This window comes from Rhinolophus hipposideros (genome assembly GCF_964194185.1).
Source record: "Rhinolophus hipposideros genome assembly, chromosome: 5".
In the NCBI taxonomy this organism is placed as follows: Eukaryota; Metazoa; Chordata; class Mammalia; order Chiroptera; family Rhinolophidae; genus Rhinolophus; species Rhinolophus hipposideros.
In genome coordinates, this window is record NC_138051.1 from 93,753,668 (window position 1) to 93,777,081 (window position 23,414).

A 23,414-nucleotide genomic window follows, 5' to 3' on the forward strand; every position below is an offset into this window, starting at 1 on the left:
GCAGCTGTCCTGTGCATTGTAGGATGTTTAGCAGCATCCCTTGATTCCATCTACTGGATTATAGTAGCATCTCCCAAGCTGTGTTGATCAAAAATGTCGTCTGACATTGTCATACATGCTTTGGTCGTGGTGGGGGAGCACTCCCGGCTGAGAATCACTAGCTAACCCAGTTGCTTTTCCTGCTAAGCAGTAATACCCAACACACCACCCAGATATATCCATTTTCCTCATGGGTGGGAGAAGGGCCAGACATAAAAGCTAAATTTACTTTCTGTAATTTATGTTTGATAGAAATTCTGGTGATTACAATTTAGCTTCACTTTCTTTTATATTTTTTCATGCGCTGTTTACAGTAAGCAGTGCCACCTAAAGATTATTTTCTAATATTGCTGTCAGCGTTGAATAGCAATCTGATTTTGTTTCTGTAATTCATTCATTTTGCTTGGATGCCCAAAGGATTTTTTTTTTAAATTTATTTATTGGGGTGACAATTGTTAATGAAATTACATAAGCCCAAAGGATTTTTCTTTTTCTTTAAAGTCCAGCAATATAGCTCAGTGTTGGTTATGCTGGATTGATTTTTCTCAGGTATATGGTGTGCTCTTTTGAATCTTTTTTTTTTTCAATTAAAGAATTTTTTTTTTTAAATAAGTTTTTTTTCAGGGTTTCTCTGCTTTGGTTTTCTTCTTTAGGGACTTCTATTAAAGTATGTTGGATCTTCTTTGCCTGTCTCATGTATCACTTTCTTTCAGTTTTTTTTTTCCTTTCAAATCTTTTTAATGTTTTTAATTTAAAATTTTTCTTCTTTTCACCTTTTAGTTTTCTTAATGCTTTATTGTGTTCATTCACCCTTATGTTTTTTCTAGTTTAGTCTTTTCTGAAATATTTTTTTCTAGTTCTTTCCTGAGTTCTGTCACATTATTTTTTAGTTTTCATAGTTATGATTCGTGTGCTTTTCCCCATATCTTATACATTTTCTTAATACTTTTTTTCTTTTTTTGCTTTTGGAGAAATAGGTTATTGTTATTTGTTTTGGGGGCATCTGTCTTTCATTGTCTTTAAGACTATTATTTCAGTCCTCATTCTCTTTTTTAAAATAACTATATATGGAATTTGATCATGATCCTTATGTATTTCTCATTTTTATGTGAAATTAGTTTCATAAGCCTTAAAGGCAGGTGTGGTTCAGGATTCTAGATTCCCTCCTTTTTTTGTCATGTCAAAAAACGGGATGCCTTACTTTCTGAGGTTTATTGGTTCTGTTTCTCTACAGTACCTTTGTTTGGACCTTCTGTTTCAGTTGTGTTCTGTTGTTTCGTGCTGCTCAGTTTGAATTCTATTTCCTAGAATTTGTCTTCAATGTGGACTTTTGTTCTAGATGTTTTGAGAGTGCATGGGGATTAGACTACTTCAGCCCCTTTAGATATTACTATGGATTCATCGAACTCCTCAGCTATTGGAGTGTATAGAATAATTCACAGTGTTAGCTGTTGTCCAGACATGAATACATTTTGGGTTTGTGTTGGAAATCTTATCATTTAGTTATATTGTAGATGTCATGCATGATTTTTAAATTTTACCCTCCTAATTGTTCTGTTTTTATGGGGAATTCAGGAATTTTCAAAAACTATGTCCACTGCTTCCATCTTCCTAGATGCCCTTCTACCTGTCTTCCTTTTTGTATTTATATATTTTATTTGGCACAGATTTATTGAAGTATTATTGATGTACAATGAACTGCACATATTTAAAATGTATGGCCTGATGTGTTTGTAATACGTATATGCCATTGAAACCCTCACGTGACCAAGATAATAAATGTATTCATTACCCCCGAAAGTTTTCTCGTGCCCGCTTGTAATTCCAACTTTCTTTTTACCCCCTCATTCGTAGGCAACAACTGATCTGCTTTCTGTCATTATAGTTTAGTTTGCATTCTCTGTAATTTTACATACATGGGATCACACAGTAGTATGTATTCTTTTTAGTATGGCCTCTTTCATTCAGCATAATTATTTTAAAATTCATCCATGTTGTGTATATCAACAGTTCATTTATTTTTATTGCTAATAGTAATCTACTGTACGAACATATCACAATTTGATTATCTGTCTGCCTGTTAGTGAATATTAGGGTTATTTACAGTTTTTGTCTATTACAAAGAGAGCTGTGATGAATATTTGTGTTCAGGTATTTCTGTGGACATATATGTGTATATATATACATATATATACACACACATACATATATATATATAATTTCTCTTGGGTAGATATCTAAGAGTGGAATGTCTATGTTGTTTGGTAGGTGTATGTGTGACCTTTTAAGACATTGTCAAACTTTTCCATAGGGCTTGTACCATTTTACATTCCCACCATGGTGTGGGAGTGTGCTGCCTCAGCCTTGCCAACATTTGCTATGTTCAGTCTTTATAAATGTTAGTCATTCTAGTGGATAGGTAGTGGTTTCTTATTGGGGTGATACTTTGAGTGACTAATGATTAATTTTGTTTAGCATCTTTTTCATGTGTTTATTTGCCATTTGCATGTTTGCTTTGATGAAAGTTTTGAAATCTTTTCTCCATTTATTATTGGGCATTATTATTATTTGGTTTGAGTTCTTTATATGTTCTAGATACAAGTTGTTTGTTAGATATATGTCTTGCGAGTATTACATGCCAGTCTATGGCTTGCCTTTTCATTTCTTGTAACAGTCCCTTTGAAAAACAAATGTTTTTAATTTTAAGTTCATTTTGTTGGTGTTTTCTTTTATGATTTATACCTTTTGTGTCCTGTTTAAGAAATATTTGTGAAACCCAAAGTCATTAAGATTTTCTGCTAAGATTTTCCTTTAGAAGTTTTATAATGTTGGCTCTTACATTCAGGCCTGTGATCCACTTTGAGTTAATTTTTGTGTATGTTTCAGGTGGGGAGAAAGTCATTGTGTTTTGCATATGATTATCCATTTGTTCCAGCACCATTTGTTGAAAAGATGATCATTTCCGCATTGAATTGACTTGTCACCTTTGTCAAAAATTAATTGCCCATTTATGTTTGGGTAGATTTCTGCACTCTCTATTCTCTTTATTCTTTTGCATTGATCTATATACTAGTGCCTATCGTAGACCAGTGCCATGCTATCTTGTTTATTGTAGCCTTATAAGAAAGTATTGAAACCAGATAGGATTAGCCCTGCAACTTTCTTCTTTTTCAAATTCATTTTGGCTATTCTAAATTCTTTGCATTTTCGTATAATTTTTAGAATAAGCTTGTTTATTTCTACAAAAAGCCTGCTGGGATTTAAATTCAGATCATGTTGAATACTTCAATTTGGAAAATTGACATCTTTACAGCATCGAGTCTTTAATCCTTGAGTGCTAAATCTCTCCCCATGTATTCAGGTTTCTTTATTTCTCTCAATATGTTTTGCAACTTCTGGTGTACAGATCTTGCACGTCTTTTACCAAATTTTCCAAATGTATGTCATATTCTCATGTTAATGTAAATTGAATTGCTATTTAAATTATTTTTTATGATTTTTCTTTCCTACTATATAGAAATACAGTTGACTTTTATATATTGACCTTGTATCCTGCCATTCTGCTTGATTCGCTTATTGGTTCTACTAGCTATTTTGTACAGTACATTTTAATTTCTTCCTTTTCAATCCATAAGCCTTTATTTCTTTTTATTGCCTATTGTACTGGCTCAAACTGCCAACACAATGTTGATGTAAGTGTAACAGTGACAAGGGAGAAAGGATTCATTCTTTTTTTTTTTTTAAATTACAGTTTACTGGGGATATGGTTCTGGAGAGTAAGAGACATAGAAAGCATTCATTCTTCCACCATTAAGTACAATGTTAACTGTAAGTTTTTCATAGATGCCCGTTATCTGGTTGAAAAAGTTCCCTTCTATTTCTAGTTTATTGAGAGTTTGAACTCATGAATGAATGTTGGGCTTGTCAGATTTCTACATCTGTTGAGACATTCATATGTGTTTTTAAAAAAATCTGTAATATTGATTGATTTTTAAAAAAAAAACGTAACCTTTTTATGTTGAGATAATTATAGACTCACATGTAGTTGTAAGAAGTGATACAGATACATACCCATGTGCCCTTTCCCCAGCTTCCCCTGTGGTAACATCTGGAGAAACTATGGTTCAATAGCATAGGCAAGATACCGGCTCGATACAGTCACGATAGGTAAATTCCCATTACCCAGGACCCCTCATGTTACACTTTTGTAGTCACATCCATTTCCCTCTTCCCCACCCAGACTTTAACTCCTGGAAATCATGTAATTTGTTCTCCGTTTGTATAATTTTGTCATTTCAAGAATGTTATATAAATGGAATCATACAGTCTGTAACTTTTGGAGTTGGCTTTTTTCACAAAGCATAATTCTCTGGAGATTCATCAGGTTTTGTGGCATCTATCAATTCTTTGTTCCTTTCTTTTTGATGGGTGTCACTCCAAGGTGTGGATGTACCAGTTTCTTTAACCATTCACTCATTTAAGGGTATATAGGTTGTTTGTGTTTTGGCTCAAATAAAGCTGCTATAAATATTCATCCATAGATTATTTTTGTGTGAACATAAGCTTTCATTTATTTGGGATAAATGCCCAAGACTGCAATCGTTTGGTTGTATATTATTGCATGTTTAGTTTTTTAAGAAACTGCCAAATTATTTTCTAGAGTGGCTGTTCCAGGCTACATTCCCACCAGCAATGAATGAGTGATTCAGTTTCTTTGCATTTGGTGACATTATTTTTTATTTTAGCCATTCCAGTCAGTGTAGTGATATCTCACTGTGGTTTTAGTTTACATTTACCTAATGGTTAATGATGTTGAATACTTTTTCATATGCTTATTTACAGTCTGTACATCCTTTATGGTAAAATACCTTTTGCCCATTTTCCAATTGGTTTGTATGCTTATACTGTTGAGTTTTGAGAATTTTAATTTTATTTTTTATTTAATTTTATTTTTTTAAAACATTTTTTATTAGTTTCAGGTGCATAAAACAATGTAATGAGAGTTTTTATTTTTTAGTATCTTAGATCCTAGTCCTTTGTCAAACATGTGGTTTGCAAATATTTTTTCCCAGTCTGTGGCTTGTTTTTTTTCATCTTCTTAACAGAGTCTTTTCACGGTGCATAAGTTTTTAATTTTGATGAAGTCCAATTTATCAATTTTTCCTTCAGACTTTTGGTTAGCTCTAGATCTAGAAGATTTTCTCCTATATTTTTTTCTAAAAGTTTTATAATTTTAGGTTTTAGGAAGATGTAAGTCTGTAATTCATTTTGAGTTAATGTGAGACTTAGGTCAAGGTTTTCTGTTTGTTTTTTAACTATTGGTGTCCAGTTGCTCCAGTACCATTGGCTGAAGAGACTGTATTTCCTTCATTGAATTGCCTTTGTACCTCTGTCAAATATCAGTTGGGCTTATTTGTGGAGGTCTATTTCTGAGTTCTCTCTTCTGTTCCATTGATTTATGTGTCTGTCCCTCTGCCAATACTGTGCAGTCTTGGTTATTGTAGCAACATAATGTCTTAAAATTGAGCAGACAGGTTCATCCCACTATATTCTCTTTTTAAAAAATTTTTAGCTCTTCTAATTTTGTTTCCATATAAGTTTTAGAAAAATACTGTCTATGTCTCTGTCACGCAGGGGAACCTGCTCGCTGCACCATTTGTCATGCAAGGAGTCACGCGGGGTGGCAGGCGGGGCCTCTGCTCCCGCTCCCCACACAAGAATGCAGGACATGGTGAGGCCAAAAAGGAACACCCACGGAGCCATAGGTAGGGAAGTCATACCACTTTATCTCACTGGTGGCTGGGTTGGAGACACAGGAAGCAGGAGCCACACAATCCGCAGCCTGCCATCTGCTTTTCTGCCAACCGACCAACCCCCTTGGCTAACTGCAGTCCGCGCTTGCCAGCTCAGCCACCATCTTCTTGCTAGCCCCCACTTGCTGCTAGCGTAGCCACGGCAGTTATATTTGTGGCCAATGGCTCACTGGTTACAGCTGACGGCCAACTAGCCACAGCTGATGGCCATCCAGTCATAGTTGATGGCCCTTTAGTAGCTGAGCCAGAATCTTTCTACGTGAGGCCGAGAGCCTGGAAACTGCACTCCTGGCTCTGTCCCCACACTCCACCACTACAGGATCTCGCCTCACAATTTACGCAACAAGCGTCTTCTGCGAGGGGCCCTGTGCAAGATGCCTGGAGGACACAGCCAGGCTGTCTGGGCACAGCCAGGGTTTCTCAGAGCACCACCAGTCCTTCTGGGCACAGCCAGACATCCTGGGCTTCTTAGGGTACCACCAGTCTCCCTGGGCACAGCCAGGGCCTCTCAGGGCACTGCCTCTCTCTCTGGGCACAGCCAGACTTCCTGGACTCAGCCAGGGCTCTCACGGTACCACCAGTCTTTCTGGGCACAGCCAGTCTTTCTCACATATTCTCCACGGCGGCTGGTTGAGACACAAAAGCAAACATCCGCCAGTTCCATGACATGGTGGTACGTTCCCAAGCAAACAGTCAAGCGGTCCATTAATCAGGGATGGAGCCCATTCCCCACAGTCCACAGTCCTTCGCCAGGGCTGTGTGTTAGCCCCACAATGTGTGCCCTCTCCGCAGGACGAGGGCTCCAAGTCTTCCCCAACCTGGGGGTGAGGGCCTCAACAAGCACTTCCCAGCCCACAGGGCCGCAACAACCTTCGCTTTCTCTGGCCTGTGCTGGTTGGGGAACCATCCACGTCTTTCCACCCCTCCACCGGGGTCCAGCTCTCCAGCAGCCTCTCCTCCCGGTGTTCCTGAGACTGAGTGTTCATACACACAAACTGCTCTACCGCCTTTCCGGGAGCTTTGGCTGGCACCATACCCTGCTCGCTGCGCCATTTGTCATGCAGGGGACCCTGCTCACTGCGCCATGTGTCGTGCGGGTCGGCATGTGGGGTCTCAGCTCCCGCGCCCCACATAGGAATGCAGGATGTGGCTAGGCCAAAAAGGAACACCCACGGAGCCATAGGTAGGGGAGTCATACAACTATAGTCTCACTGGAGGCCGGATTCGCACGACATGCGACCTGCTGTCTGCTTTTCTGCCAACCAACCAACCCCTTTGGCTAACTGCAATCCACGCTTGCTAGCTCAGCCGCCGTCTTCTTGCTAGCCCCCATTTTTTGCTAGCGTAGCCACAGCAGTTATATTAGTGGCCAATGGCTCATTGGTTACAGCTGACGGCCAACTAGCCACAGCTGATGGCCATCCAATCACAGTTGATGGCCCTTTACTAGCTGAGCCAGCACCTTTCCACATGAGGCTAAGAGCCTGGAAACTGCACTCCTGGCTCTGTCCCCACAGTCTCCCAGAAATCTTACTGGGATTTTGATAAGAATTGTGTTAAACCTGTACACTGATTTGGGAGAATTGACATCTTTACATAGCGTATTATGTCTCTCTAATTATTTAGCTCTTTGAATTCTTTTATTAACATTGGGTAGTTTTCAGCATATGAGTCTTGCACTTTTGCTAGTATTTCATTTTTTGAGTGATTGTAAATGGTATTGTATTTTTAATTTCAGTGTTTATGTGTTGGATTTTGTCAAATGTTTTTCTACATTGATTCATATGATCATGTCATATTCTTCTTCTTTAATCTGTTAATATGACGGATTACACTGGTTTTGAATATTGAACCAGCTTGGCATCCCTGGAGTAAGTCCCATTTGTTCATGGATAATTCTTCCTTTTATATATTATTACTGTATTTTATTTGCTAATGTTTTAAGGATTTTACATCTGTATTCATGACAGATTTTCTTTTATAGGTTTCTTTGGTTTTTGTTTTTGCCTCGTTTTGATATTGATGTAATATCAGGTTCATAAAATGATTTAGGAAATGTTCTCATCTGTTTGGGTTTTTGGAAGAGATCATGTAGAATGGTGTTAATTCTTCATTAAATGCTTGGTAGAATTCTCCAGTGAAACTATCTGGGCCTGGAGATATTATTTTAGGAATTTTAAAATATGAATTCAGTATCTTTAATAGTTGTATGTGTATTCAAATGATGTGTTTCATATTGGGTGAGTTGTAGCAGTTTGTGTTTTGTGAGGAGTTGGTCCATTTTGTCCAAGTTGTCAGGTTTGTATGTAAAATTATTTGTAGCATTCTCTTATTATCCTGTGGTATCTGCAGGATCTGTAGTGATAGCCTCTCTTTCAACCCTGATGTCGGTAATTTGTGTCTTTCATTTTTTCTTTGTCAGTCTAGCTAGAGGTTTGTCAACTTGACTGATCCTTTAAAAGAACCAGGTCTTTGTTTTATTTCTCTATTGTTTTGTTTTTATTTAATTAATTTCTGCTCTTTATTATTGCCTTCTTCTGCTTGCATTGTGATTATTTGTTCTTCTAGGTTCTTGAGGTGGAAAGTTGAATTATTGAAGGTTTTCCCTTTTTGTAATGGGGAAATTTAGTATTGCACATTTCTCTGCACTACTTCATCTGTGTCCCACAAACTGTGATATGTTGTATTTCATTTTTATTCAGTTCAGTGTCTTGTTAAAGTTTTCATTGGAATTTCTTGTTTGACCCATGGATTATGTAGAAATGTGTTATTTGGTTTCCAAGAATTTGGAGATTTTTGTGTTATTTTTCTGTTACAGATTTTAAGCTTAATTCCAGGGCGGTCAGAGAAAGCTCTATATGATTTTAATTTTTAAAAATTGAATGAGGATTGTTTTATGGTCCAGGATGTGGTCTTTCTTGATGTATGTTCTTTGGGCACTTGAAAGAATGTGTATGCTGCTGTTGTTGGATGGAGTGTTCTGTCAATATTAATTAGATCTTGTTGGTTGATGATATAGTTGAATTGTTCCATATCCTTGATTTTCTGTCTAATTGTTCCATCATTTGTTGACAGAGAGGTGTCCAAATTTCTGCCTGTGTATTTGTCTGTTTCTCCTTTGAATTTTGTCAGTTTTTGTTTCACATATTTTGTAACTCTGGTGTATACACAGTTAAGATTGCTATGTCTTCTTGGTGGATTACCTCTTTTACTATTGTATAAAATCCCTGTCTGTCTCTGCTGATTTTCTTTTCTCTGAGATCTACTTTATCTGATACTAATATGTAGCCACTTCTGCTTTCCCTTGATTCACAATTCTATGATGTATCATTTTCTGTTCTTTACTTTCAATCTGCTGATATTGTTATATCTGAAATTAGTTTATTATAGGCTGCAATTAGTTGAGTTACTCGTGTGTTTTTAATCTACTCCACGAATCTCTATCTTTTAACTGATATATTTAGACTATTTCCATTTAATATAATTATTGGTATGTGGGGCTTAAATCTGCCATTTCATCCTTTTTTCTTTGCCATTTGTTCTTATTTTGTTTCATCCATGCAGTGTTTTGTCTTCACATCTGTGATGTATTAGAGATCACATATTTTTTTCCTAATTGCAAAGTTAGTGAATAGAATTCATTGAATGTTCAGTGTTAAATATTACTGACATCAATTCATCCAGTGAGCCATCCGTTCATTCATCCTTTTAAAAGACATTTACTGACCTTGTACTCTGGGTCAGGCATTGTCATGTGAAACATTACTTTTTCAGATATTTCTCTTCTCTCACTTCTTTAGTAGTGTATTTGTTTCTACAGGCTGCTGTAGTAAATTACCATGAACTGGATGGCTTAACACAACAGATTTTATTTTCTTACAGTTCAGGAGGCCCGAAGTCTGAAACCAGTATTACTGAACCAAAATCAAGATGTAAGCAGGGCTCTAGGAGAGAATCTTTACCTCTTCCAGCTTCTGCTGGTTGTCAGCATTCTCTCACTTGTGGCAGCATCACTCCAATGTCTGCTCTGTGCTCAAATTGCTTTCTGTTCTGTTGGTTTTCTCCTCCGAGTATGTCTTAAGGACACTTGTTATTGGGTTTATAGCCTACCTAGATAATCCAGAATGATTGCTTTATCTCAAGATCCTTTTTCAAATTAAGATAACATTCATAGGTTCCAGAATTAGAATGTAGACATTTATGGGGGGCTGCCATTCAACCCAGTACAAGTACCATATTGCCCCGAAAATAAGACCTAGCCAGACCATCAGCTCTAATGCGTCTTTTGGAACAAAAATTAATATAAGACCCAGTATTATATTATATTATATTATATTATATTATATTATATTATATTATATTATATCATATCATAGTATATTATATTACATCATATTATATTAAAAAGACCGGGTCTTATATTAATTTTTGCTCTAAAAGACGCATTAGAGCTGATGGTCTGGCCAGGTCTTATATTTGGGGAAACACGGTAATATTTTTATATGCAACTTTAATTTCCATTTTGATCTTCACCCCATCTTGGTATGGGTCCCATAGAATTTCAGTCCCTTCTCCTTTCCCTCTTGATTTTGTCTTTTAAAGTATTTACTTAGAGAGTGGTGAGAATAGTGGAATGATTGTGCTGACCTGTATTTCACAGCTTACTGTACCGCAACAGAGAAAAAGCCTTTCTTCACAGCAGGGCAGCTTCGCTTAGAATCAGAATATGCTTCTGATTAACAGAACTTATAAGACTCTGAAGCAAATAAATATAATACTTAAAGAAACTTTGAACAAGCAAACATGTTAAGGTATTACACATATATAGTGACAAATAGTTCCATTTGAAGAGCTACGTAAAAGTAATTTTTATTAAGATTCATACTATGGCATTAGCAATTAACATTTAAATTGGGGTATCAGTTAAGAATAGGTCAACTTTCCCTCTGAGATGGTACCATATTTACTAGTTATACACACACATACACACACACACACATACAGACACTGGGGGTGCCAAAAAAACGTATACACATGACTTGTATTCATCTTTTGTTGTTGGTATATATTGAGTATTACAATTTTAATACAGTGTTTTCCTTTCTTAAAATGTGCGTATATATTTTTTTGGCATCCTCTGTATATATACATACGGGGGTGCCAAAAAATATATATACAAATGGACACTTTGGTCAGCGTTGCTCAAGCAGTAGTTCGTGGTAATCAGAAATGTCTGGACGCTGATAGTAACCACTTTGAGCACCTCTTGTCATTGCAGAAGTCAAACGTGACTTGTATTCATCTTTTGTTTTCGGTATATATTATTACAATTTTAATACAGTTTTCCTTTCTTTTAAAAACAAGCAATTGTTTTGCATGGAAATGTTTTTTTTTCTGAAGAATCTGAACACCTTTTTAAGGTGTTTGGATCACTAGAGTATCGCTGACTTTATTTTGGTAAAGCCTTAGTGACCTAATGAATTTTATGTCGAAAAGGTACTGTATAAATATACCCTACTGACCTTTAAAAATTTTGAGTTTATCTTTAAAAAGTTTCTGGAAACCATAGAATCATTCTATTGCTACAGGTAATTTCATGTACCAAAAGGAAGTTGTTGTATGATCTGCTGTAGTTGATTTTGTTGCTTTCCCTGCTGCTGTTATGGTTATTAATATTTTACCATAATGAAATTTTACCATTCATATTTTTATAAAGTACAGCAAATTGACAGGTCACAGAAAAAAATGAGATAGAATTTTAAAGTATTTAATAATAGACTTCAAGACTTTGAGACTTGAGATATGTATATAGATAATCTTGTTTTAGCATAAGCATAATTAATATTTTCATGCATTTGTTATAAGATTTAGTTAATGAAATTTCAGTTGTTTTTTAATATCAAAGTGATATATTTAAAGTTTAAACTTTGTCCAAGTCTGCTTATCATTAAAAACAGTCATTTTCAAATTAATCCCTACTTTTTATAATCATAAACCAGGAATTCAGCTTATATTTACAAATTTTAAATTTGTGTTTTCTTTGTAAGTGCTGGTCAAGATATCCAAGGAACAAGTGTGATTGCAAATCTTCCGTATTTGATGCGACAGAATCCTGCTGAGACACTGCGGAGAGTCTTGCCAAAAGTTAGAGTAAGTTGGTGCGAAATAAGATATGAATTTACCATGTTTTTCAAGAAGCATGTCGTCATTTCAGAGCTTTTGATGGCTAATCTTTTGTACTTAATCACCGAATGGGGGAAGCGTTATGGTACACATTTTGAATTATGATGAAAATATGTAGGGAAATTAGCTCATGGAAATGGAGAAATCCAGGTCGTAAGCTGTAAAGATTTCTTTAGTCATTTTCTGAGTAGACACATTTTAGCAAAGTTCCCTTTTCAGTAGCTTGGAAAAAATCTTAGTCTCACAGTCATAGCTATCTTATTTGGTATTCTGTCGACTTAAATCTATATTAGTAGTATTCTATCACATTGATTGTATAATTTAACTGATGTTGCTAATAATGACCCTATGGTGACATCTAAAGAATCATCAAATAAAGATTGAATGGTGGTCATCACAATTTCAGTTCTATTTTTATTTTCTTGCTTCCTAAATTCTTCAGAATTAGCTTTCCTGCTTTAAACAACAATATTTGATCAACTATAATGTTCTTTCCTTTATTTAATACTTGTTGATAATATATAATATTAAATATTTAATAGATAATATTTATTATTTCTTTGTACCTGTGTGCAAAGTGCTGTTCTTTGTAAGAACTTGAATGAACAAAACAGACAACAGTCTGTGTGTCCTTAGGGAGCTTGCCTGCTAATGGGCTCAGGGAGGTTACACGCTAATGGGAGCATGTTTGCTAACAGTGAGTTTTGTATGCTTTGGCTTTCTCTTTGGTTATAACTTTTTCATAGTTAAAAAGTTTATTTATACATGTCTACTGTAATTATTAGTGTGTCCTTGTGTTTAATTTTTAGGCAGGTATAACATGGTTGGTTCCAGTTACTGTGATTTAGATCAGAAATGTATCATGTTATTTTTACAAGATGCCTGCATTTCTATGTAGGCAATATGAATATTTTTACAAATTAAAATGGTGAATTGAGATGTTTGTTTTAGCACTGCATGTGCAAAAGTGAGTCAAGCCTTTTCTTTCCTGTTTTCTCAGAATCATGCCATAATTTCAATGGAATTAAGTCTACACAGCCCAGGTTTAATTTTATGTTCAACTTCAGTGATATTAACTGACCTAAGTTTATTAGCATGACACCGGAAGTGCCAGTTAAACAATAGTAGAAGGGTTAGGACTTCTTGACTACAGAGTTATTTGTATGTCAGCCAATTAGATTTAAAGCTAAAAATGTGGAGCATGTTACACACTGTGTTGAACAGGCTAAATTTGGTCCATAGACAACATGCTGAATGTCTCAAGTTTCATAAAGTAAAAATAAAAGATGAAGAAGAGAGAGTGGTGACCTTCAAATTATTTTGAAAAAAGCCTTTTTCTAATGAGGGTATAGTAGAGTCAATTAAACAGTAAGTCCCGCAAATCTTAATTTCATGCGTATGTGTAAAGAATATTATATACTCATATGTAGGATATATTTATACAAAGAATCAAATGTATCTGCTGAGTCTATATCACTGAGTTATAAAGATATCATTTTAATAAGCTTTAAAGTAATAAAAATTAATCCATAATATTAAAGACTTACTGAATGCTGGGTACTCTAAAGAACATATATACTAATAAATATGTACTGAGGAAACCATTACTTAATGCTGAATGATTTCATTCATTTCTTGAGTTAATCAGCAAGCAGTTGTTTACTTAGGACTCTCATTTACCTGGCCATGTACAAAAAAGACACAGAAAAGGTGGAAGACAGTCCCAAGTTCGATTCTATGTCAGGAAGGCCTAAAGCTATGGAAAAAGTGAAAGAACAAGCAGAGTGTTTAATTTGTGCTTCTGACATTCTGTACAAATGCTGAAGAATTAAGCAACTGGGCAAGGTTCAATGGCGGCGATAATAATGTCTTTTATAGAGAGTTTACTATATAATGTAGGCAGCTAAACCTTTAAGCAACCCCGTGTCAAATTGTAAGACTTATGCGCAAGTGTCAATCACTTTCAAATCAGTGTGTTCAGACATTGTTACATTTATTGGTCCTCAGGGCTAGCACCTTCTTCAATTCTGCCTTGCTTCTGTGAGTGGTTACTTTCAAGTGATTAAACCATGACATGATAAATCAAGTGATAAAACCACTTGATTCACTTTTGCTATGGTCACAGTTTCTTAATTTTATGAAAAAGCAATCTTGCAATACAAGTGAGCATTTAATAATAATGGCATTCTCATTCATTTGTAAGTATTTACTGAGTACCTCCCACGCGCCAGGCACTGTTCTAAGCACTGAGAAAATAGGGGTGAACAAAATAGAGAACTTGCCCTCAAGGAGGTGACAGTCTAGAGAGGGGAAAGAGACATAAACTCAGTAAGTGAGCGTACAGAACAGGATAAAGTGACGGGGGACCTCCTGTGCGCTGGGAGGGCGCGGAAAACCTCTTTGAGCAGCTGAAAACTGAAGGAAAGGAGGAAGCAGACAAGGGGCAGGAATGAGCGGTCCACGCAGAGAGAGCCCCAGCTAGCCCCGAAGATGAAAGAGCTTGGGCAATTGAAAGAGGCATGTACGGTTGGAAACCAGTGGTAGGGGTGGGTGTGATTTCAAAAGGTGTTAGAGTGATAGTAAGTGACAGAGCATGAAGAGCTCTTCTTTCTTAGGCTGGTGGAAAACGACTGAAGGCTTTCAGCAGAGCAGTGACTTACCCCATTTACATTTTACAGTGATCATTTTGATAATTGTGTGGAGAGTGGATTGGACTGGGAGAATCAGGAAGCTACAGCCCGGGTCCTCATGATATTTGAAGATGTCTTGGATTAGGGCAGCTAATTCAGACAGTAGAGAGGAGTGGTTGTACCTGAGTCACATTCATCGAGGTAGAATGAACAGAACTTCATAGTGGATGGGATGTGGGAAGCGAGAGCTACTTTCCAGATTTCTGGCTTGAGCATCCAGATGGTTCTGCTGGTTTTGAGTATGTTGGTTGATAACGTTTATTAAATCCATGGGAAAAAATAGTTTGAGTACTTACTAATACTAATTATTCTATGAGTGATTTACTTTTAGATAATTTAAAGATATGAACGAACAATAGATATTTTATGTAAGAAGCTGATCATCCCAAGATTCTTCCCACATTTATAGCCGTAGTATAAGCAACTTTTGAACTCACTACCTGTCTTTACCTTAAAGAACATCAGATAAAGTGAGGATGGAGATTTTTCTGGCTTTAGGCATTTATAAAATTTCACCAATGATATTTTTATTTTTCAATTGTTTTGTTTTATTATATTTGCATTTCATCCTTACAATAATATATTAACTGAAAAATGGCTTTTTAAAGTAGGTTGCTATTTTCACTGTTTTAGAGATAAAGAAATTTGAGGTTAAAAATAAAATGGCAGATACAGTCAGGATTAGAACTGAGCTAACCCATAGCATTTCTGCAATTTACTTTCTAAGTTTTACCTGAAGTGGACAATGAATGATAATGCAATTTGGTAAATCATCTTAAGGTTGAATTTAAATAAGAATCCAGAAAGAAAATATTTTGACTTTCAATTTAAATTCCCTAAATATGGAGACACTTTTAAGTATGGCTGTTATATCCATGTTATATGATTTAATCCTAGGGTATTCCTTTAAAAAAGAAATACATTTTTTGTGTGGTCTTTGTGAAGTTTGAATTCTTTTCCACAGTGTATTAAATTGAAACCTTAGATGTTAGATTTCAATATTTGACTTAAAATTCTGGTCAGATAGGAGTAAAAGAATTTGATTGCCAAGATAAATTTCTAAAGTACTGTGTTCCTTATAAAATTTAAAATGGTAATATCAGCGACTTCTTTGTAATCAAGTGCAAAAATAGTCTCCACCTGTTGAGTTGTTGAATCCTTTTGTTTTTTTCCCCATTTATTTTAGGAACCAGAATATATGGCATAAAATTACATAATAGAAAATCTACAATGTCAGAAACGGATAAAAATCACTGTAGCTAACGTTCCTTGAGGTCTTGCTGTATGCCAGGCACTGCAGTCTGTCAAACATTTTATGTATTTTTATCTCTTTGAATGCTCATAGCAGTTCTGTAAGTTGAAAGAGGAAAAAACAAGTTAGTTGAGTAACTTGTCCAAAGTCACAAAGCTAGCAAGCGGTGTAATTATTTTGAACAGGAGGTCTGCGTCCTGAGTCCTCCCTCTTAGCTACCACACAAACTTTTCATTAGCCAATAATGATTGTAACAGATTTATAATGTATAATTTTACTTCTCAAGCCTAGTCAGCTCTTGTCTGGTTACTACAGTAGTCTCCTCACTGGACCTAGTGCTTCTACTTTGCCCCCTCGAGCCCTTTCTGTAGGGAGATCATTTATTTATTTATTTGGGAACAATCTACAATATACATTCTTTTACAAATAAAATTGTACAACATGATGATTTAATGTATATATAGATACACGTATCTATATATAGACAATGAATGATACGTATATACGTATCATACGTATATGTAAATCAATATACATATATACGTATATATGTATATACACACATTGTGAGATGATTATCACAATTAAGTTAATTAGTGCTTTGATCATCTCACATACCTGTCTCCTGGGAAACAAGACCTAGTCAGACAATCAGCTCTAATGCGTCTTTTGCAGCAAAAATTAATATAAGACCCGGTCTTATGTTACATAAGACCGGGTTTTATATTATAGTAAAATAAGAGTGGGTCTTATATTAATTTTTGCTCCAAAAGATACATTAGAGCTGACTGTCTGGCTAGGTCTTATTTTTGGGGAAACACGGTAGTTACTTTTTATTCTTCAGAGAGATCTTTTAAAAGCGTCAATCCCATCTCGATGTCTTCATGAAGATTACTTAAGAGGTGTGATAGGCAGAGTTATGGCCTCCCAAAGAGGTGGTGACGCAGCTACAAGCCGAGGAATGCCAGCAGCGCCTGGAAGCTAGAAGAGGCAAAGAACAGATTTTACCCTAGCGCCTCCGGAGGGAGTGTGGCTTTGCCAACACTTTGATTTGGGCTGAGTGCTACTGATTTAGGACTTAGGGCGTCTAGAACTAACGCCGTAAGAACTGGTTTCTGTTGTGTTAAGCACTCATTTTGTGGTCATTTACTGCCTGCAGCCACAGAAAACTAATACAAGAGGCTTCCCATTTCAGATAGAATAAAATTCCTTGCCATGCCCCTAAATGACCCGTCTAGCTTTCTGACCTCATCACCTACCATTCTTTCCCTCGTCTTCCATAAAAGCAGAATCTTTGTCAGTCTGGTTTACCACAGTAGCCCCAGAACCTGGAACACTGCTTGGCAAATAGTAAGCACTCAAAACATTATTTTGAATGAGCATTGATTAAACTTAATATTCTGAGACTGTAAGTGTCTCGCTGAAAGACCAGTGATACCTTGGCCTGATCCACTGATGGCGTTCTTGGATGAGCAGTAAAAACAGGACATCTGTGGGGTGATGGAATGCTGATCTGTGTTCCTAGAGAGACCTTTTGGGAGGAGTGGGAGAAAGATACACACTGGGGAAAGGATAAAAGACACATGATTAATCGATATGAAATTTGATCATTTGAGATCAGTAGATGGTGGTGGACCAATCTTCTGATTCTGAAAGGATTCATTCGTTCAACATATATTAATTTTGTATGACTTTCTTTTCATTTATAGAAATAATAGGAAAATACCATACATTTCTCCAAGTGTGATTTTATTAGAGTATTTTGCATCTGCAAAATGCTGAATATAGATAGATGTTTTTCTAAAAGCTCTAATTTTTCAGATTTTTATAGAATGCCTTTACTGTATAAACGATGATATTTGTGATTAAAAAGCTTAACTTTACTTACTCTGTAAGTCCTATTGCAAGTGGCACAGATACGTAGATAAGCAGTTATAACATGAGGGACTGTTACTGTGGGCCAGGCACTGTGCTTAATGCTATAGATCTGTCCTTTTAAAGTCTTTATAACAATTCCACATGATATATTTATTTTTATTTTACAGTTGAGAAAATCTAGACCTAAAAAATTCAGTGTTTGACTATGAATACTTTTGGGGAGGTTTCTAGGAAGCCTGGAATTATACGATTTATTCTTACAGTTCACCAAAAATAAAAAGAAATAGCCTTCACTAAAGGAATTAAATTGCACAAGCAGGTGATGCAGATTGCTTTTTTCTTTTGTTTGCAGCTCAAAAATAAAAATACCTGTCTTTTTCACCATAGGTGATGTTTTCTGAGATAAGTTAAAAGTTAAACTCTGAGAAAAGCAAAAGGATTTTGTAAAAGAAACACATTTACAATAAACAGAGCATGATGTCTCAGACACCCCTCAGGTTATACAAAGCCCACAGTGGAGTACAGTATTCTATTGACAGGCCAAACATTTAGGGACATTCTGATGTGAAGGAAGGTGTGGAAGAAAATGAAATCATTCCTATAATGCAAGTTGATGTAAAACGATGATCAGGATCAGAATCGACCTTACTAGGAGTTTTTATGAGCTAGGAAGTGTAAAACTATATAACTATTTTTCTAGTTCACTAAGAAAAGAAAAAGCAGTGGTATTAACCAATGGAATTAGAGAGCATGAACAGATGACACAAATTACTCTTTGTTCAGTTGTTTACATCTCAAAAAAAAAAGTACCTTGATCACAAGGCATTTTGAAAATAATGTCTGTGTTATGTCTTTCTCTTTTTTATGTATATCTATTTGTGTTTAAGGACAAAGTTGATCAACACCATTATTATTTTACAATAATGATTAAATTTAATGGAAAGATTTACTGGGCATATATAAAATGTTATATTTACTAGTATTCCTAATAGACCTAAAAATGTTGCCTCTCAGTAAATTCTAGTGGAAACCACTGTTTTCATATGGATTTCTCAGTCTTTCAATCCTTTGTTATTTTTACCCTGCTTACTATAAAAATGAACTGGAACTTCTGAAATTCTTAATTCAAAAATCTTCTGCTTCTGTGAAAATGGGACCACTGTTACTACTTGAATATAGTTTCTGACTTTAGGGATTTGAGTGATCTGAAGGATCATTTATAGATATTTTTATTTACAAAATTATAAAACAAAGATGTTCACATACTCCACTGTAATAAAGGTCTGTACTGTTTCATTTAAAACCTTATGGATTAACTATACTTCTGGAAATGTGGTGAACTAAATATCCTAGAAAAATTTCCAAAATCAGAACATCTAGAAAGTCTGGACAAAGTACAATAAATATTCTTTTAAATGCATAATGAAGCTTGTAAGAGAGTAAGGGATTTTCAGGGCTCAATAACCAAACAGCCAGTTCCACTTCTACTTAGACTAGACAAGTGCACGACAAGTGCAAGAAAACATCACTCTCATTGGGTTAGTCACAAAATCTATACAATTATGATTTTTCTTGAGCTTACCAGAGGTGGTCACAAGGCAATCAAGTAAACTGAATTCAGAAGAGCAGCAGCTCCTCTGAGGAAGATGGGACACAGGAGCACACTTATTTTTTTTTAAATTAAAGTTTATTGGGGTGACAATTGTTACATAGATTTCAGGTGTACAATTCTGTATTACATTATCTATAAATCCCATTGTGTGTTCACCACCCAGAGTCAGTTCTCCTTCCACCACCATATATTTGATCCCCCTTTCCCTAATCTCCCTCCCCCCACCCCCCTTACCCTTTGGTAGCCACTAAACTATTGTCTGTGTCTATGAGTTTTTGTTCCTTCATTTGTTTATCTTGTTCTTTTGTTGTTTTTGGTTCATATACCACATATCAGTGAAATCATATGGTTCTCTACTTTTTCTGTCTGATTTATTTCGCTTAGCATTACAATCTCAAGATCCATCCATGTTGTCACAAATATTCCTATATCATCTTTTCTTACCGCCAAATACTATTCCATTGTGTATATATACCACAACTTCTTTATCCATTCATCTGTCGAAGGACATTTTGCTTGTTTCCATGTCTTGGCCATCGTAAATAAAGCTGCAGTGAACATTGGAGCACACATGTCTTTATGGATAAATGTTTCCAGATTTTTTGAGTAGATACCCAGGAGAGGGATTGCTGGGTCATATGGTAATTCTATTCGTAATTTTTTGAGGAACCTCCACACTGCCTTCCATAACGGCTGCACCAGTCTGCATTCCCACCAACAGTGTATGAGGGTTCCTTTTTCTCCACAGCCTCTCCAACACGTGTTATTATTTGTCTTGTTGATGGTAGCCATTCTGACTGGGGTGAGGTGATATCTCATTGTGGTTCTTATTTGCATTTCTCTGATGATTAGTGATGTTGAGCATTGTTTCATATGTCTATTGGCCATTTGTATGTCCTCTTTGGAAAAATGTCTCTTCAGGTCGTCTGCCCATTTTTCAACTGAGTTGTTTGTTTTTTTGTTGTTGAGTTACATGAGTTCCTTATATGTTTTGGATGTTAGTCTCTTATTGGAGGCACTGTTTGCAAAAATCTTCTCCCATTCAATTGGTTGCCTCTTAATTTTGTCGATGGTTTCTTTTGCTGTGCAGAAGCCTTAAAGTTTGGTATAGTCCCATTCATTTATTTTAGCTTTTACTTCCCTTGCCTTTGGAGTCAAATTCATAAAATGCTCTTTGAACCCAACCTCCATAAGTTTAGTACCTACGTTTTCTTCTATGCAGTTTGTTGTTTCAGATCTTATGCTTAGGTCTTTGATCAATTTTGAGTTGATTTTGGTACGTGGTGACAGATAGCAGTCCAGTTCCTTTCTTTTACATGTGGCTTTCCAATTCTCTCAGCACCATTTAGTGAAGAGGCTGTCTTTTCTCTATTGTATGTTTTTTGCTTCGTTGTCGAAAATTATCTGCCCATATTTATGTGGGTTTATTTCTGGGTTCTCAATTCTATTCCATTGGTCTATGTGTCTGTTTTTCTGCCAATACCATGCTGTTTTGATTATTGTTGCCCTGTAGTACAAGCTAAAGTCAAGGAGTGTGATACCTCCAGCATAGTTGTTTTTTCTTAGGATTGCTTTGGCTATTCGGGGTCTTTTGTGGTTCCATACAAATCTGATGATTTTTTGTTCTATTTTTTTAAAAAATGCCATTGGGATTTTGATGGGGATTGCACTAAATCTGTATAGTGCTTTGGGTAATACAGCCATTTTAACTGTTGATTCTTCCAATCCATGAGCATGGAATATCTTTCCATTTCTTTGTGTCTTCTTCAATTTCCTTTAGAAATGTCTTACAGTTTTCAGCATATAAATCCTTCACATCCTTGGTTAAGTTTATTCCTAGGTATTTTATTCTTTTTGTTGCAATTGCAAAAGGAATTTTTTTTTTTTTTGAGATTTCATTGTTAGTGTATAGGAATGCAGTGGTGTGTAGGAGATTTCTGAGATTTCATTGTTAGTGTATAGGAATGCAATTTTGTATGTTCATTTTGTAGCCGGCAATTTTACTGTATTCGTGTATTCGTGTATTTCTAATAGCGTTTTGGAGGAATCTTTAGGGTTTCCACATATAGCATCATGTCATCTGAAAGAGTGACAATTTAACTTCTTCATTCCCAATTTGGATGCCTTTTATTTTTTTCTCTTGTCTGATTGCTGTGGCTAGGACTTCAATACTATGTTGAAAAGCAGAGGTGCTAGGGGACAGCCCTATTGTGTTCCTGAACGTAGAGCAAAGGGCTTCAATTTTTCACTGTTAAATTATGAGATTAGCTGAGGGTTTGTTATATATAGCCTTTATTATGTTAAGGTATTTTCCTTCTATACCTATTTTATTAAGTGTTTTAATCATAAATGGATGTTGTATCTTGTCAAACGCTTTTTCTGCATCAATTGACATAATCATATGATTTTTGTCCTTTATTTTATGTAATGTATCACATTGATGGATTTGCATATGTTGAACCATCCTTGCGTCCCTGAGATGAACCCCACTTGGTCATGATGAATTATCTTTTTAATGCATTGTTGCATTTGATTTGCTAGAATTTTGTTTAGGATTTTTGCATCTGTATTCATCAGAGATATTGGTCTGTAATTTTCTTTTTTTTGTGTTATCCTTACCAGGTTTTGGTATCAGGGTAACGTTGGCCTCATAAAATGAGTTAGGGAGTATTGCCCTTTTTCAATTTTTTGGAAGAGTTTGAATAGGACAGTTACTAGAAGAAACCTCTTTGAAGGTTTGGTAGAATTCACTAGTGAAGTCATCTGGTCCCAGACTTTTGCTTTGGGGAAGGTTTTTGATGACTGATTCAATTTCGTTACTGGTGATCGGTCTGTTTAGATTTTCCAGTTCTTCATGGTTCAGCCTAGGAAGGCTATATGTTTCTAAGAACTTGTCCATTTCTTCTAGGTTATTGAATTTGGTGGCATATAGTCCTTCATGGTATTCTTGGATAATCCTTTGTATTTCTGTGGCATCCGTGATAACTTCCCCTCTTTCATTTCTGATTTTGTTTATTAGTGTCTTCTCTCTTTTAATCTTAGTGAGTCTAGCCAAGGGTTTGTCAATTTTATTAATCTTTTCCAAGAACCAGCTCTTTGTCACATTTATTTTTTTTTTATTTGTGTTCTCTATTTCATTTAGTTCTTCTCTGATTTTTACTATTTCCTTTCTTCTGCTGACCTTGGATTTCCTTTTCTTCTTCTTTTTCTAGTTCTTTAAGGTGTAACGTGAGGTTATTTATCTTGATTTTTCTTGTTTCTTGCCTGTAGTGATATAAATTTCCCTCTTAAAACTGTTTTCGCTGCATCTTCAAAATTTTGGTAGGATGCATTTTCATTCTCATTTGTTTCGACGTATCTTTTGATCTCTCCTCTTATTTCTTCTTTGACCTGGTTGTTCTTTAAAAGTATGTTGTTTAATCTCCACATATTTGTGGTTTTATGCTTTCTTTTTGCAGTTGATATACAATTTCAAAGCCTTGTGATCAGAGAATATGCTTGGCATGATTTCAATCTTCTTAAATTTGCTGAGGCTAATTTTATGTCCCAATACATGGTCTATCCTTGAGAATGTACCATGCACACTAGAAAAAAATGTATAGTCTGATGTTCTAGGATGAAGTGCTATATAAATGTCAATTATGTCCATTTCATCTAATGTGTCATTTAGGGCTGCTATTTCTTTCTTTATTTTCTGTTTGGATGATCTAGCCATAGCTGTCAGTGATGTATTTAGGTCCCCTACTCCAATTGTGTTTTGGTCAATTTCTCCCTTTAGTTCTGTTAGTAGTTCCTTGGTATATTTCAGTGCTCCCTGATTGGGGTCATAAATATTGATGACTGTTATGTCTTCTTGTTGTATAGTCCCCTTTATCATTATAAAATGTCCATCTTTGTCTCTTGTTACCTTTTTTATCCTGAAGTCTTTCATCTGATACCAGTATGGC

General features: G+C 35.6%; 1 protein-coding gene across 5 annotated transcripts in view; it reads left to right on the forward strand.

The window, feature by feature from the left end:
• PPP4R4 (protein phosphatase 4 regulatory subunit 4) overlaps positions 1–23,414 on the forward strand; it is a 99,789-nt gene that overhangs the window by 20,974 nt on the left and 55,401 nt on the right. For 4 of the 5 annotated variants that reach the window (XM_081047594.1, XM_081047590.1, XM_081047591.1 and 1 more), the window contains exon 3: positions 11,900–12,002. The exons of the other annotated variant lie outside the window; for it this stretch is intronic. In XM_081047594.1, coding sequence (XP_080903720.1) covers positions 11,900–12,002 — 103 coding nt within the window. The remainder of the gene's footprint in view (positions 1–11,899; positions 12,003–23,414) is intronic. 5 annotated transcript variants of the gene reach the window in all.